Here is a 13682-nt window from a genome sequence, read left to right as displayed (position 1 = left end):
GAGGTTTTTGGGACTGGTGTTTTAGAAGGAATTAGCTGGGTCTGTCCTGTACAGTTTGGGAGACTCTGAAGCCGCATTGGAACTGGGCCCTTAGCACTACTTCTTACTACCTATGTGGCCTTGGGCAGGTCGTTCATCTCATCTAGTCTCAGTGTCTTCATCTGCATAAAAGCAACAATAATAGTACGGACCTCAGAACACTGTTGTGAGGATTAAACGAGACAGTGCTTCAGAGCTGCACTGTCCAATATGGTAACCACATGTGGTTTTTGAGCACTTGACATGTGGCTCGTACATCTTAAGATGGGCCGTGAGTATAAAATACACACTGGATTTTGAATACTTTTACTGCCAAAAACTGCGGCAAAACTCAATAATTGTTTCATATTGATTACAAATTTTAAGGTAATATTTTAGATATATGGGATTCAATAAAATGTTATTAAAATTAATTTCACCCATTTCTTTTTCCTTTTTTTTTTAAATGTTTTATTCTTTTTCCTTTTGTAATGTACTGCTTTAGGACGTTTACCATGGTACCTAGCACACAGTAAACACTTGGGAATGTCAGCTATGTTATACTGCGCGTCTCCCAGCATCACACCTAGCCCTGATGCCTCCCTCCTCAGCGCAAGCCTGTGGCATGAGGCTAGGTGTCTGTGTTTTAGCTTTTTCTTTTTTTAGTGCCATGTGTCTCTATTGATGGCTCTTTGATTCTGACTGGAGTGGGCCTTCAACCTTACTCCTCATACCTTGAGGAAGGAGGATGTCTTCCCAAAAAGAGCCCCATACCATAGGGGTCAGTAAACTGTTTCCGTAAAGGGCCAGATGGTCGACACGGTAGGTTTTGCTGGCCTGTGGTGTTGGTTGCAGCCACTCGGCCATTGTAGCGTGAAAGCAGCCATAGATGGTGCATAACAAAGGAGCGTGCTCGTGCACCGACAGAAATTTATCTATGGACCCTGAATTTGGAGTTCGTATAATTTCCACGTGTCACAAAATATTATTCTTTTTAGTTTTCCCAGCTATTTAAAACCATTTTTAGTTCATGAACTGTACGAAAACAGGCATGGGCCAGACTTGGCCTGTGGGCTGCAGATTCCTGACCCTGCCATAATAAATGCCATGTACATTTAGCGGCCCAGAGCCTGGCTTGATTGGTTTTTCATATGTATAGAACCTAACATTTAGTTTATTTATTTTTATTTTTATTTTTTTTTTGCTGTACGTGGGCCTCTCACTGCTGTGGCCTCTCCCGTTGCGGAGCACAGGCTCCAGACACGCAGGCTCAGCGACCATGGCTCACGGGCCCAGCCGCTTCGCGGCATGTAGGCACGAACCTGTGTCCCCCACATCAGCAGGCGGACTCCCAACCACTGCGCCACCAGGGAAGCCCTAACATTTAGTTTATATTGTACCATTTTATTTATTTTACTTTTAGTGGGTTTTCATTTGACCTATTTTATACTCAGTGGTCTAAATGGAACAAAACATTTTTTATGAAACTGTTATTTATTGAGATATTTGTAAGCAAGGGGAAGCAGGAGAGAAAAAACTTAAAGGAGTATGTAGGGACCAAAGGAAACTTTTTTGTTTTGTTTTCTTTGAAATACTTGTGTTTTCTGTATGGATTGAATTCACTGAAGAGTTCCTTGGCTTAAAAATGACATTAAACCACGAAGCAGAAACGTATTTTAAGGTTTTGTCTTCCATGGATCTGTGGTGGAAACCCCGTTTCCCACTTTCTCCATCTGTGATCAAAGAAAATGCTGAATAATGAGGGTATTGATGAAAGAATATTTAATAACTTGGTAAAGAGGTCAAAACTTTTAGTTGCAAAAGTGATGTCCTTAAGTTCATTATTGTACATTACTGAACAGCAGAGAGCTGCCAAAAGTAATTAACCAGTAAATACTAAGCCAGGTACGTATATGGTGGAAAATCCTTTTTTTTCCCAATAGAGAATACTTCTGGACCTAGTTGGATTTCCAATTACACACTCTCCTTCTCTTCAGGGATTTTCTGCAGAGCTGTCTGGTGAGCACAGATGTCAGAAGAGGCAGCATATGGCATTATGGAGTGTGCTTAAAAAGTTAAGGAAAGGTTAGTTTTTGTGTATGCTTATTACACAATTTAAAAATAGCTTTGACTCTATTTGTAAATCAAATGACGGCCAGCTCTCAGGACTGTGCCAAGTGTGAAGCTTTAAAACAAGGTTTCTTTTGAGTGGCTTTGGTGGCATTGGGAAGGAGAAAGCACTGCAGGAATTTTAAGATCTACTTTCTCTGGTTATACACAAAAATGATCTGAGTTTTACAGAGATTATCTGCAGTGAACATTGAGAAGGACTTCACAGAACAGAGTGCATCTTTAGTCAGTGATTAAGAATGCTGTGCAGCATTTTTAAGAGGTGGTGACTATTTCCCTTGTCTGCGTAGAGCCCGGAGCTCCGGCAAAAGGGAGAAAACAATGTTCACAACAATTTGCAAATACAATCTATTTCATCCTCAACCTAGCAACCACAGAGAAAGAGATGACTATTTCTCATCTGCACTCCTACCACCCTGCCCCCGATTTTATATTTTGGTGCCGTAAATTACTGCTAGAATGTTAGGACGTTCAAATAAGACTTTACTAAGTGCCTAGGAAATTCCAAGCTGCCCTTGTCAATTTAGAGGGAAGACAAGTTGCAAAAAATCTCAAGTACTTCAAGTCAACCTTTTAATAAGGACACATGAGACAAGTGAGCGGACTTTAAATTGGATCTCTCTGCACATCCTTTGAGTCACTCCTGAATCCAGCAAGAATTAGGGGTTTGTGGGAGCCTCTGTGCTCCTGCACCCTAGCTTCTGGGGGCAGCTGTGTGTTTCTTGGGTCTGTGATGGACACGGTCACATGTCAGAGCAGTGAGACCCAGGCATGCAGTCTACCCCCCTTCCAATTTCTCTTTAATGAGAAAACCCCTCAAAGCTTTGACTCTATGAAGAGTCCCATTAAAAACAGAAGTTCTGTGAATGGGATTTCCTGCACCTCACATCTGGGTAGCTGGCTTTGAACCGCTGAAATGCTCGCCCTTCAGTTGATCAACCTACTAGGTTTATTTGGATTGGAGACTCGAAGCTGTTTTTTACTTTCTCCTTGCTTAGTGTCACTTAGATAAAAATAAATTACGCCCCCTTCCCCAAAACACACACAGACTCACAGACAGACACACACAGAGAGACACACAGACACACACGCAGACACACACACGCAGACACGCGCACACACACACGCAGCCTTTAGTCTGTGAGATTGCCGGTGATGGGAGGTAGCCAGTGTGTCAGGCCCAAAGGAAGCACATTGTTTCCTCCAGTCACTGGGCTGAGAAAATAGTCAAGCCCGATGGTTTATCCTAAAGTCACGAAAAATCAGTGGCTCTCAATAATCGAGGGCGCTGTTTTGCTGGGGCCCAGCTCCCTGCAGTTTAGTATTTCTGATTTTATTCCACTGTGGGATGTTGTGGTGGGTACCATGCTGTACCACCCGGAACCAGCCTGTCGGGGACGAAGACTCATTCCCTGAAGCTGCTGGGAAGGTTGCAGCCCACCGCCCTCCAAGCCAGCTTCCTGGGGGCTGCACCGCTAGGGAGACTCACCCTGCCCCAGGGGAACTCCTCCTTGGGTGGAGGTCCAGCCCCTCTCCACCACTCAGGACAAGTCTCAGGGGTCAGCGCTGCTTCTGAGGGCGCCCCGTGGACGCGGCTTGAGCCTGTGTTGAGGCTCTTGCCCTCCCCTCATCCCCAGTTCCGCCTCTGCATCCCTCCCCTTCTCTAGGTGCTGGTCCCAGGCTCTCGCCCTGTGCTTGAATCACCGTGTCCGAGTTGGCTTCCCAGGGAACCCGACCTCAGACACGTGTGGTTCTTGTTTCCTTTGAAGATGGGTTTTTCCGATCTCGAAATTAGCTTCAAACGTATGAAAACGGTGTAGTGTGAAGGACTGATAAAAAGAGTTAAGAAATTTTCTAGCTTTTATATCCTTTCCAGAAGTTCTTGTATAACACGAATTGTTTCAATGAGCTCCACCATTGCAGCGCCTATAGTGTAACTGAGGGCTGGGAGAAACATTGTGGAAGAAGGATCTAGGTTCTGGTGATGACTAACATAGAGCTGAGGAGAGCCCGGAGTCCAAGGGGATTGCGACGTTGAACCTGTGTGACTGAGGCAATAAGGGTGTCAACATACACAAAGAGGCTACACAGGCTGTGCAACTTTATAATAATCAAAGGTGGGTAGAATGCAAGAACAAAAGTACAGCTGCCGTTCTTCTACTGAGAGGCAGTGGCTTAGAATCTTAGCTCCGTTACTTCTTTCCTGTGTGACCCTGGGGAAGTCACTTAATATCTCTGTGATTCAGGTTCTCATTTGTAAAATAAGGATAATAACACTTAATATTGCTAGTTAATCTTTTTTATTTCAAACGTGTTCCAGTTATCTTTTGCTGTGAACGAACCTCCCAACACTTAGTAGCTTCAAACAGCAATGGTTTATTATTTCTTACGGGTCTCACTCAGTCCACTTGTGCACACAAGTTTGATGATTATTCGCCTGAATCAGTTATTACCATTATTGTTGTGGAATTTTCTAATTCCATGATTCCTTATACATTTATTTATTGGAATTCTGTGGTAAAGAATAACTTTTTCTGAATATATATGTAGAAATGAATCTGTTTGCTGTACAGCAGAAACTAACACAACATTGTAAATAAACTATACTTCAATAAAATAAATTAAAAATTGTAAAAAAAACCCCTTTTTCTTCTCCTTCATTTAGTCATCTATTAAATTATATATCAGCACACACTCATACTCTTAATTTATTCAGTAGGTTATAATCCATTATTTATTTGAATGTTCAAGTTATCTGACCATTATCATAATAATGTTCAACTTGAATGTTCAAATAATTAAAAATATTTTTTTCAGATTTCCCATATTTTCCCTGTCCACATGCATGGATAGCCTTCCCTATTATCAACATCACCCACAAGAATGGCACATTTTTTTTTTTTTAACCAAGGATGAACCTGCAATGTTGCATCATAATCACCCAAAGTTCATAGTTCATGTGAGGGTTCACTCTAGGTGTTGTGAATTCTGTGGGTTCTGATGAATGTGTCATGACATATGTCCGTCATCATAATATCATACAGAGTATTTTCACTGCCCTAAAATTACCCTATGTTCTGCCTGTCAGAGGTCCGTTGACAGTATTTATAGGGTCTATTTCTGGGCTGTCTATTCTGTTCCATAGATATATTTGTCTATTCTTTTGCCAGTATCACATGGTCTTGATTACTGTAGCTTTATAGTAAGTCTTGAAGTCAGGTAGCATTATTCTTCCAACTTTGTTCTCCTTCAGTATTACGTTAGCTATTCTGGGTCTTTTGCTTCTCCAGGTAAACTTTAGAATCAGTTTGTTGACATCATGAAATAACTTGCTGGGATTTTGATTAGGATTTAGGGTTGCATTGAATCTAAAGATCAAGTTGCGAAGAACTGATGTCTTGACAACTAAGTTTCTCTATTTATGAACATTGAATATCTCTCCATTTATTTAGCTCTTTGGTTTCACTTGTCAGAGTTTTGTAGTTTTCCTCATCTAGATCTTGTACACGTTTTGTTAGATTTATGCCTGTTTCTTTTTTTTTGGTGCTAATGTAAGTGGACCTTGTAATTTAACTTCAGGTTCCACTTGTTCATTGTTGGTATACAGTGACCATAATATTTTTAGTTGAGAAGACACTCTGTCCACAAGTGCTGAGCTACCTGGTAAAATCAGAGAAAATTCTGATGTGTGGAGGGTATTCTCAATTTCAATTTTTTCCCATATTGAACTGTTTATGTGTTTCAGCCCAAATATTTTGCAGGGTCTGCCTATGCCTCTTCTCAACAAATATTTTTACAAGACAGAACTTGTTAGTTGTCTCTACTTATGGTTCTTTTGAGTGTTTCATCAAGTTTAGTTGCTGCATCATTATGGGGCTTCTCAATTTCCCTTCAATTCAGTATAGAATATGCCTCTCCCATTAAAAGCAAGAACTTAATGAACAGAAGTTTCTTCCCACAAATGGAGATGTTCTCAAAGCATGATTATACAATTTCAAAGTTAAATCTTGTGCAGGTTAAACCCATCTCATATTAATATTTTGCTAAACCAAAAAAAGATCCGGGACAGATACTCAATTAGAATGCAGGGATAACAGTGTGACCCAGACCATTCTGGTGAGGGCTCGCCAGTCTAAAAGGCCTTTTGTGGTCTGGTCCAGCCTCATCTCTACTGCCTCTCCTGCCTCTGGTCGTGTCTCACACAGCTCTTCTCTTCAGTAGACTCCATGCCTTTGCACTTGTTGCTGCTCTGCCTGGAAACTGGTCCCCTCCATTCTCACCTGGCTCGGTTTTCCTTATCCTACAGCCCTAGACTGCATCATTTCCTCTAGGCGCCTCCCGTGGCCCCTCTGAAGTGCCCTCCCCTGCCCCTATTGCAGCCGTTCCGTGTGGACCTATATCTGTTCAATTGTTCTGCCTCCTTCACCTTTTCAAGACATTCTTTGTCCTGTGTCCTAATTATTGAAGAGCGCTGCTCCTTGCTTCCTAGGGTGACAGCTATTAGATCAACTGATCTGTGCTGTGTGATCAGTGACTCGATGAGTTGCTTATCTGCTTCTGAGAACATACTTGTAGTTCACCGAGGCCCCTTGGGGCAGTGGTCAAAGTGGGGTGCACACATCTGGGAGTCACAAGACCATTTATAAGGGAGTAGGTAGAAAATATACTAACTTTTATTTCCATTATTTTATTGAGAAAAACTAAGAAAGTCAGGTTTTCTAATATTTATATTTTGGTTGAGAAAGTGCATGTATATAACTTTATAAATCTAACTTGACGTGGTACCGTGCACCAAATATTCGTATCGATTGAGTACTCCATCATAAACATCTGAAGCCCACTGCCGTAGAGGCACACTGACATGCCAGTGGGTGACGCTTCAAGCTTTTTGGCAGTGTAATGACATATTTATCAAGTGTTTCCTACATGCCAGCCACTGTTCTGTACCGTTTACAGGGACTGGCTTACTTATTCCTTACAGCCACCTTGTGTGATTGCCTTCATTTTGTGGGTGAAAAAATTGAACCTGGAGAATCAGGTAACATGTTCAAGGACAGGACTTGTATGTGGCTGATTTGGGATAGAACCTATGTGGTCTGATTGCAGAGGCCACTCGCTTCTCCCCTGCTCCATACTGTACCTGTCTGTTCCCATGGGGTGGGCACATGTGGCCTCCGGGAGGAGAGGGACCATGTCTGTCTTGTTCACTGTGGTACCCTTATAAGTGTTTCTTCAATGAATGAAGGAACTGAGGGCCTGTCACCGCCTCTGAATTCATGTCCCTTAAATGGGAACTTTGAATAAGTACTCTTTTATTTTTAACTTGAAACATTTTTTCCCTTGCAATAAATAGAGTTGATGAGAAATTGGCATGGGTTAAATTAGCAGTCTTTTTTAGGAACTTACATGAAAAACGTCTGCATCATTTTAATACTAATGGTCAGTTATGAGTCCCAGCTCACCCCTGATGTGACTAATGCCTTCCTTTTTTCCCTTTATCATGAGTGTATGAGAAATGAACATTAGAAATGAACCTCAGCTTCCCTCTGTACACTGTATGGAGTGTCCCTCAAACATGTACAGCCTTAAAAGGGTAACAAGAGCAGTGGCAACTTACACATGGAAAAGAGAAGCAGAACGTAACTAATTTCTGGGGAGAGGTTTACCCACTGATCGCCTTTTAAGTCTTAATTCTTTGGCACAGGGATATGTAATAATCTCTCAGGTGTTCTGGGATTTAATAAAATTGTTTAGGTTTGGCTAAATAAGTTTGTGATTCTGTAAGTCTGATTCCCTCTACATCTGAAAGAGTATTAAGGGAGTCTTACAAGTTTTGTATTATATCACTGTATTTAAATTATGACTGTTTTCTTCCCCGTTTTCCTTTCAGGCTCTTTCAAGACACTTACTCTTCCACCCGTAAGTATTTATTAAAAAATTTGGTTTCAGAAATATACATTACGTCCGTGAAATAAATGAGTTAGTATTTTATTGGCTTTTATATTAATTTACATTCCTTGTGAGTTTGATAGAGTTCAGTTCCACCTTCAGATTGTTTAAGAATAATATTACTTCAGGGAGCTTGGATATTAGCCTCTTCAAACTCACAGTGGAGATTTTCCTCTCGTAAAATGGAGAACTTCACTGAGGGGGACTGGCCTGGACTGTTAGCATAGGTACCTGGGCGGGTTTGGTCCCGCTTCTGCCTTAACAAGCCTTCCAGTCTTGGGTGTGTACTCAATGCTCCATCCCAGTTTCTTTGTCCTGGAAAAGGGCAGTGCTTCACTGAGCTGAACTGTACCCCGAGGCAAAATAAAACAACAGTAATTGATACCGACCCTGTCTTTGTTTAAAATTTTGATCTTTTGTTTCGTAATTTAATTTTTGCATCACCTTTGCTATTTAAAACTATTGAAAATATTCAAAAACTTTAACTGTTGATTACTGAGTTTTTTGGGCACGCTCTTAAATTTTGCAGTTGAGGCAAGTGCCTGGCTCACCTCACCATGGTCCCGGTCCTGGAGGAGGGGGATAAAGGTATAGTCTATTTCATAGGGGTTACCTTGGAGGTGAAATGAGATGTGAACACGCTGTAGCATCTGCTACAGAAGTGGAAAGGGTTATTATTTTGTTGAGAGAGTCATAAAACCTGTTTATTAAATATTGTTTGTGAACTAGTCCTGTGTCTCATGGCTTTAATTTGGAAGTTTGTGCTTTTATTACTGTTTTGTTTTGGAGCTTCACACATTTAATGTACAGTCGAATAGAACAGAGCATCCACCAAGAGGACAATTTGGTGTACTTTTCTGGGACTAGATGACTGATGACTTTGACCCTGACACTTACGTAAGGTTGACATCTCCCGATGAGCCAGGTTCCCCGTTAACTCTTGAAGGTTACTTATCAAGCACCTTCAGAAACCACATTCATTTTGGGGTTCTTAGAGAATATAGTGCTCCCAAACTGTCCTTTATAAAAATTACTTACATTCTATAACTATTATGTTTCTCACCTATTTTAAAAAAACATTGATTTATTTACTTGGCTGCATCGGGTCCTAGCTGCAGCATGTGGGATCTCTTATTTATTTTTTAAAAAATTAACTGTGTTCTTCCAGTGTCTTTTTATTTTATTTTTTGATATTTATTTTATTTAATCTTTAAAAAATTTTCGGCTGCATTGGGTCTTAGTTGAGGCACGCGGGATCTTCACTGTGGCATGCAGGATCTTTTGTTGTGGTGCACAGGCTTCTCTCTAGTTGTGGTATGTGGGTTTTCTCTCTCTAGTTGTGGCACATGGGCTTAGTTGCCCCATGGCATGTGGGATCCCTGACCAGGGATTGAACCTGCATCCCCTTCATTGGAAGGCGGATTCTTTACCACTGGACCACCAGGGAAGTCCCAGCGTGGGATCTTTTAGTTGCGGCATGTGGGATCTTTAGTTGTGGCATGTGGGATCTAGTTCCGTGACCAGGGATCAAACCCGGTCCCTTTGCATTGGGAGCGCGGAGTCTTAGCCACTGGACCACCAGGGAAGTCCCTGTTTCTTACTTATTATTATGTTTGTACTTACCTTACTAACAAATATACTGTTGTAATAATAGAAAGTGGGGTTGGGGGGAGGGAAGCCCTGAGCAGGCAGACGTGGGGAAAAAAACCCAATCTTAGTGACAATAAGATGTTAGGCTGCATTAATGTGACCTCAGACATTAGGTGCTGGCCTACCGGTGTCTGTGTCCATAACTCTGTTGAAAAAGTATTACAGTGAGAAGATTAAAATAAATCCTGTGTAATATTATTGTCTGGTAGCAGAAGGGGTTGAGATTTCAGTTCAGGAATCACAGCTCAACGCATAATAACTGTCTGCTTTCCTCAGAGACGTCTGCAGTGGCATGGCCTGGATTGTAGCAAGTCTGGAAGGGGCAGGCATGTGGGCGGACGAGGGCACTCTGGCTGATTCCCATAATGTGCCTATAAGCTGTACTTGTCCCAATTAGCTACAAATTTGGCTACTATTAGCCTTAAAGTCTTAACCATGCGGAATACTGATCCCAACGTCTTATATTTGTCTTTAATATTATGCCATTTCTATTGTATGTAGATATAGCAATTATTTATTGAAAGATTTACCAGGAGTTATATTTAGGACTAGATCCCTTTTTAGTAAAACAAAATTTTAAAGGCTTAGTCATAAAGTGTCTGGGAAAATTTAATAACTCTTGGCAAAAATAGAAGGTTCTGCATTTTTATGAGTGTTCAATTAAAATAGACCCATCTTTCCAAGTGCTCTTGCATTCTGATGCTTGTAGATGTAATATTTTAAATTATTTTTTAACGTCCTCCTGAAGTTTTGCTATAAAATATGAATATATTGGCTGCATTAAAACAAATATGTTTTTAATATCTAACTGGCTCATTGTTTCTGTTTTTGATACAGTAAAGTCAGCCTTCAATAAGGAGTAAATAAAAAACAGAATTTACACTTAACCTAAAGATTATTGTTTGTACAAAACGTGCTAGAAAAAGTTTCTTTTTATTCTCTTTGTAAGTAAATCCAACTTAAAACGAGGGAGTGGTTTTTAAAATTAACATGCCTAAAAAATTTTTTTAAATTTTATATTGGAATATAGTTGATTTACAATGCTGTGTTAGTTTTAGGTGTACAGCAAAGTGAATCCGTTATACATATACATATATCTATTCTTTTTTAGATTCTTTTCCCATATAGGTTATTACAGAATATTGAGTATAGTTCCCTGTCCTATACAGTAGGTCCTTGTTGATTGTCCATTTTGTGTATAGTAGTGTATATCTGTTAATCCAAACCTCCTAATAAAATTAGAATGCTTTTAAAGTTTAATTACTAACATATTTTAAAATAGAAACTATCATGTTAAATTTCTCAGTTTTATTTTGAAAGTTATTTGAAATTACCATTACTTTTGGTAACTGGAGTTATTAGTGAAATAAAGTAGGATAAATACTATTGTGTTGTTTGTTTCCTTAAGACAGTTGATCTTTCAGAGAAGATGGTTTCAGACGGCCCGGATTAGAATAAGGAATCCATTTATTGTCCATCAAGAACCTTTCTGACCATGCCTCTATCATCTACCCGGAGAGTTTGCGTTTATGTATAGACAAAATAGACTTAGCCTAACTGAGAATCAACCGTGCTCAACTCAGATGCTCGTTGATATTTTGTTGATCTAAGCCCTGGGTATTGTATACCCCCAGACTCTTATTCTGCTGCCGGACAGTGTCTGTATATGGGAACTACATCTTTTCCCAGCCCCGTGACCTCAGTTCAACACGTAGGATCCAAAACCTCTGTGGCTAAATAATTGGTCCTTGTGTAAGAGATAAGGAAGTCTCTCGTTAGGGAACTCCTTTATTTCCAATTCTGGGAATCCTTTTTGGTAATTGTGTCCCCCAAGCAGGTGGGAAGCAATTTACCAGCAGAGCTTATATCACCTTCTGGGTCCTCTCCACTGTGGGAAGCAGGTTACAACCCACTGCAGGTCTGGCACAGAGAGAATCTTTCATAAAGGTTGCTTAACATCCCCAGTATTTTCTCCAGTCTCCTTCTCATTATGTCCCTCTACTGTTCCCAATGGATGACCAAGGTCTCTACTGACAGCCAGAGTCCATGGTGACGCGCTAAGCTGTGCGGCGATGCCTCATTGTTCATGGGGGCGCACCAGGTCCACTCTGACAAGTCCATATCGTCACCCTAGACTTTCCAGCTCTAGGGTTAGCACCGAGCCTCTGAGGATTCCCAAATCACCTAAATTTTACATCGGGAGAGGTGGGGTTTCTAACAGGGGAGTGTTGAAAACGAGAATTAGGGTAAGTGAAAGGAGCAGAAAGATAGTCAGTACCATCTCCTCTTGTGTCAACTCCCTGAAGGAGGATGGAGTGGGGGACAGAGTAAAATGTTTTGGACACTTTTGTGTTAATTCTAATTTTCTAACTCTTTGACCTCCTCGTGGTTAATAGGTCTCTTTAGTTTCAGACCTCTGCATCGTTAATTTGACGTCAGTCTTCAATCTACTCTCTGTTCTGGGGCCTCTGTGCCACTAAAAATAATCCAACGATACCCAAATCATACAGAGAAATTCCATCTAATATATTTTTTAAGCATGAACTATTTATAAATCTGTGCTGTATACAAGCAAATGATATGCTGGTTCCTGGCATATATATTTTCCTGCTTGCGGTGTTAAGGACTCTGTTTAAAAGAATCTGAGGACTGGAGCATCATTTGAGAGAATAGAACATAAGGATGCAAGTTCCAGGCTAGATTCTCAGCCCTCTAGGGAGTACATCTTTGGTTCATGTTGAATCCCAAGCACGCAGAGCAACCTGGAGCTCAAAGGTGCTCAGTGAATGTTTATTTATTAAAGGAAAGCAAACATCAGTACTAGAGGTCATTTGAAGGTGATGTTCCTGATTGTTTCTCCTAACAGTTTACTATGAAAGTATCAAATATCCAAAAAAACCTGAAAGAGTTTCATAGGGAACACTCCTATAACCACCACCTAGAATCTACTGTTAACATTTTACCACACTTGCTCAATCACATATTTATGCATCTCCTCATCTCTCCGTCCATTAATTGATCTTATTTTTAAAATGTATTTCCAAGTAAATTGCAAACACCAGTATTCTTCTCCCTATTTCCTGCTGACCACTGTATTGGTGGTTTGTTACGTTTTCTTCATATTCTTATCCATGTTGCTGGCTTTTTGGTGGCTGCTATTTGTGGAAAATCTCCTTGGAGCTCTCTGTGGACAACTCTTACGTGCAAAAAGGAGGCAGAACGTTAGCTTCAGAATCTCAGGTTTATGAATATGAAAATGAACTAAAATTCAGGTGTGCTAGTGATCGATTCTTGTGGAACCTGTTATCCCCAAACTTTGGTGTGAAACAGCCGTAAACTTTTATTATTTCCCGCAGTTTCTGTGGGTCAGGAATTTGCGAGCCATGTCGTCGAGCAGTTCTGAGCTGTCGATGTCATCTGAAGGCTTCACCAGGCCTGGGGGTCCTCAGTAAGGTTGCTCTTCATGTGGCTGGCAGGTGGGTGGTGGCTATTGGCTTCTGTTCCTCCCACTGTGGGCCTCTCACAGGCCTCTTGAGTGTCCTTATCACATGGCAGCTGACTTCCCCCAGAGCGAGGAATCCAAGAAAGAGAGAACCAGGCAGAAGCTGTCCTGTTAATGACACAGCCTCATTCTACTCTTGAGAGGCGAGTCACTGGGAAATTATGCTCTACCTTTTTTTTTCTTCTTAAATTAATTTTTATTGGAGTATAGTTGCTTTACAAGGTTGTGTTAATTTCTACTGTACAGCAAAGTGACTCAGCTGTACATATACATAGAACCTCTTTTTTAGATTTCCTTCCCATTTAGGTCACCATAGAGCACTGAGTAGGGTCTCCTGGGCTGCACAGTAGATTCTCATTGGTTATCTATTTTATACATAGTATCAATAGTGTATATATGTCAATCCCCGTCTCCCAATTCATCCCACCTCCCC

General features: G+C 40.8%; 1 protein-coding gene across 5 annotated transcripts in view; it reads left to right on the top strand.

Annotated features, from left to right (window-relative positions):
- Positions 1-13682, top strand: part of CD109 (CD109 molecule) — a 142574-nt gene that overhangs the window by 41034 nt on the left and 87858 nt on the right. For all 5 annotated transcript variants that reach the window (XM_067702762.1, XM_067702765.1, XM_067702763.1 and 2 more), the window contains one exon: positions 8039-8067. In XM_067702762.1, the coding sequence (XP_067558863.1) occupies positions 8039-8067 (29 nt within the window). The remainder of the gene's footprint in view (positions 1-8038; positions 8068-13682) is intronic.

The sequence above is a fragment of the Pseudorca crassidens genome, chromosome 13, assembly GCF_039906515.1.
Source record: "Pseudorca crassidens isolate mPseCra1 chromosome 13, mPseCra1.hap1, whole genome shotgun sequence".
Classification (NCBI taxonomy): domain Eukaryota; kingdom Metazoa; phylum Chordata; class Mammalia; order Artiodactyla; family Delphinidae; genus Pseudorca; species Pseudorca crassidens.
This window is presented reverse-complemented; position numbering and strand designations above follow the sequence as displayed.